Genomic DNA, 3828 nt, shown 5'->3' on the forward strand with positions numbered 1-3828 from the left:
GCAGCAGTTTCCTAGCTTAGCCCATGCAGGCTAATTCTTCTTCGATGTTTTTCTGGCAGTTCACAAACAAGGAAATTGGTGCAATACCGCCCCCGACTGAACTGGAATGTGGACAGCCGAAAAACGGGGGAAAACAACTTCGTATTAATTCATAAGTCTTTATTTCGAGACAAAAACTGAAATACAAATTTCAAGTAAAAAATGACATATCACAAAGCAGATAAACAATTATTTCAATTGTTAAAAAAAAATCTAGAAATATATCCAATATCGGTAAATATGTTGTAGTTGTCAAAGCTTTATATTTAAATAATAGTTGTTTGATACAACCAAGTGGAACATAAATTTATACATGAAAGTCTTCAGCAAAACATGACAAGTTAGTATCCTACTCATGACAAGCATTTGACTTGCAGATGTTCATCGTGGAAATCTGAGGAGGATTCCAAAAGGTCCTGATCGACTCCTTTGCAAAAGTAAGCCAGTAGCATGTCAAGTAGCATAGTGCCTCGATATTTCCACTTACAAACCAGTTGAACTGGTTTTGAAAATTCAAAATATACTTTAACAAATTTCATATATTTGCACCACAATAAAAAAAAATCAATAAATTGGCCACCAAAACTAGGTTATTTGGAAAGTGAAAACAATCCGATAAAGGATTTAATGGCTATTACAGTAATCCTGTGAGTTAAATCAGTGGTACCCAGCCTTTTTATTACCGCGGGCGGACCGGTCAAGACTTCGTAATTTTTACTGCGAGACAATCAACATGTTGGAAGCGAGAACAGCCTGTTGAATGTGACAGGTAGCCAATCAGAAAGCTCGGTGACGTAAGAACGGAGGGGGAATCCCAAACAGCTGACACGGCGCAACTGAGAGTCCGGTGGACATCGGAGATGATATGTGGAAATGTTAATTACTATAAGTAAAGGTCATTATTATATATGGTTATGTTTATTCAGTTAAAAATGTTAACTACGAAAAAACATAGTCACCTCCAAATCATAGTGCAGCAGATAGAGCGGCTGCTCCCGTCGTCTTTTATCAAACGCCTTTTATTTTTGTCACATCTTTTATCGCTTAAAATTAGTCCACAAACTATCACTACTGCTCCTACATGGTCATCCGTGTTTGATTATTCTAAATTCACGTATGGTATGATGAGAGTTTTAATGGATTTTCTTCTGGGATTGGGATGTTCGTGAGAGGAATTGGTGCATGTGTGGTGTGTTGCTCCTGCTGTGTGGCTGGAGACACGAACCGATCGAACCTGTTGTACTTTTATCAGCTCTGTGGTCACAGAGGTTTGGAGAATCGGCCGACAATCCTTAAATCATGCCGCTGTAAACCAGACTTAAGACTCACAAGCTCTACTCATCTCCTTTCGACCACTACCCAAACGCTCTCTGACTCTGGTCACTATGGTAACGTTTACATATCCCTTCAAAATAAGATACAGATGCGCCACAAAAACGAACATTTTACTTTCGTGAAAATTTTAACTCACGATAACGACTAACGAGAGCCCTGAGTTTGTTTCTCTGCAACGAGATGGTCCCATCTGGGAGTGATGACACCTGAAGTGTTGCTTATATCCTGCTTGGCAGGGGCGGATCTAGAAAAATATTTATGGGGTGGCAAGAGGGGGGCAGGGATTTTTTCAGGAAAACGTTTATATATATATATTATATAAATCAGTGACATGCGGTTAGGTTCATTGCTGGTGAGGCACTGACTTATGACATGACTTAGACACCATGCATGTTATTGGACGTATGGAAATTTCGCACAGGCATACAACGCTGGGGGGCAAAAAGACTAATCTTTTACATGTCATCCATAGCCGCGTTAACTCAGTGAAACTTAGAAATGTAGGTATTAATTTTGTGCTATGATCAACAGCAAAGTGATCTGTATTCGCCAAGCTACGCAGACTCATTGCCATAGCAACTGACAACAATGCCACTTAATGTTTTAGGATTTAACATAAAAAAACATTCAAGAATTTTGCACACAGAACATTTAGGCTCTGCCTCACCTGAACAGAACATCCAGTCTGTTAATTATGTTGTCAGGCTTGATGTCTATATTATGATTATTAAGTTTTCGCTTGACTACCACTGTGATTTATTAGCTGATTTAAACAGCTGCTCTACTGATGACTTGGTGGGCGGGTTGTTTAATGCTAACGGAACCAAAACACACCGAACTGCGCAGCACATGCTAAGGTTATCAAAGTCAATAGCAGGCCAGCAGCAGTTAGGCTAGTATAACTGACCCACTACTCACTTGTTAAATGTTTTCTTTAAATTAAAACGTTTTCCTCACCTGTGAAATCTGAAGCCCTTATTACCATCATCTATGGTTGAATTAACTGCTAAACATTGCGTCCGTTGTTCTGATTCTTTGCGTGATTGTAGAAGTTTCCTGACCACCGATATTCCTGACTCAATGGACAGCAATGGCGCATTGTGTGACTTACGATAAATCACGTAATGTCCAGTCCAGTAACATAAATATCCATCAATGCTGCTGGCGCTCTGTCCTTCTCTCGCACTTCCCGCTACTTAGCAGTAGGTTGAAGGTTACATTGTGTTACATTCAATGTTGTCGGAAAAAAGAGTTTCATGCGCTTAATGTCCGATTTGCCATAACTATTTATTGAATTCACTATTGCTAGCTGGGGTGGCAACAGGGCTGGCAAGGCTCTCGAGCCAAACGAGAGCCCTTCACAAATAAACTTTCCAAAGACATCTGATCAAAATAAAAGATCCTCCAGACTCAAATAATACATAAAACGGATTCTTAAAATTATTTCTTGTTTGACTTCAAAGTGGCCCCTGACCTGTATGAGTTTTCATGTGACGATATAAATTACCCACTCGTGAGAAACGTTTTCCACATGCTTTGCATGAAAAAGGCCTCTCACCTGTATGAATTCTCCTGTGGACATTTAAATCTCTATTTCGTGAGAAACTTTTTCCGCATGATTCGCATGAAAAACTTTTCTCACCTGTATGAATTCTCTTGTGGATATTTAAGTGACTAATTCCACGGAAACTTTTTCCGCATGATTCGCAAGAAAAAGGCCTCTCACCTGTATGAATTCTCTTGTGGACATTTAACTTACTAAATCGAGAGAAACTTTTTCCGCATGACTTGCATGAAAATTGTCTCTCACCTGTATGAATTCTCTTATGGTCATTTAAATTTTTATTTCGCGTGAAACGTTTCCCGCAAAATTCACATGAAAATGGTCTCTCACCTGTATGAATTCTGTTGTGGATATTTAAATTACTAATTCGAGAGAAATTTTTTCCACATGATTTGCATGAAAAAGGTCTTTGATCTGTATGAATTTTCTTGTGGACATTTAAGTCATTAATTCGACAGAAACTCTTTCCGCATGTTTGGCATGAAAAAAGTCCCTCACCAGTGTGGGTTCTGTAATGTTTTTTCAATTTACACTGTTGTGTGTAACATCTCCCACAAATGTCACATTTGTAAGATTTTTTCTTTGTGCCAATATCAGACTGACTCTCTGACTCAGAGCAGCTGCTTCCTTCCTGATCTTTGCTCTCAACCACTGGACAGATATGAAGGGAAAGCTGCTCTGTTCTTGTCTCTTCTTCACTCATATCATCTCCCTGAAGAGTAGAAGTCTCAATCAAAGCAACAAACTGCTTCTGGACAAGCTGCTCTCCCTCCTGACTGCTGCAGAGGTCCTTCTGGTCCTGTCCAGTTGGTAAATGTTCAGGTGGCTGCTGTTCATGTTGAAGCACTGAAGAATCTAGTTCTTTTCTTACATATGTTAGTGGATATTCC

General features: G+C 39.3%; 1 protein-coding gene across 1 annotated transcript; it reads right to left on the reverse strand.

Annotated features, from left to right (window-relative positions):
• Positions 1-2642: 2642 nt before the first annotated feature.
• On the reverse strand, positions 2643-3824 carry LOC107835321 (zinc finger protein 239-like; the record flags this gene model as incomplete). Its single annotated transcript, XM_016667659.1, has 1 exon — positions 2643-3824. A coding segment is annotated over one exon (993 nt), but the record flags the coding sequence as incomplete, so codon positions are not given.
• Between the last annotated feature and the right edge of the window lie 4 nt (positions 3825-3828).

This window comes from Poecilia formosa, unplaced genomic scaffold (genome assembly GCF_000485575.1).
Source record: "Poecilia formosa unplaced genomic scaffold, Poecilia_formosa-5.1.2 Scaffold1602, whole genome shotgun sequence".
Lineage (NCBI taxonomy): Eukaryota > Metazoa > Chordata > Actinopteri > Cyprinodontiformes > Poeciliidae > Poecilia > Poecilia formosa.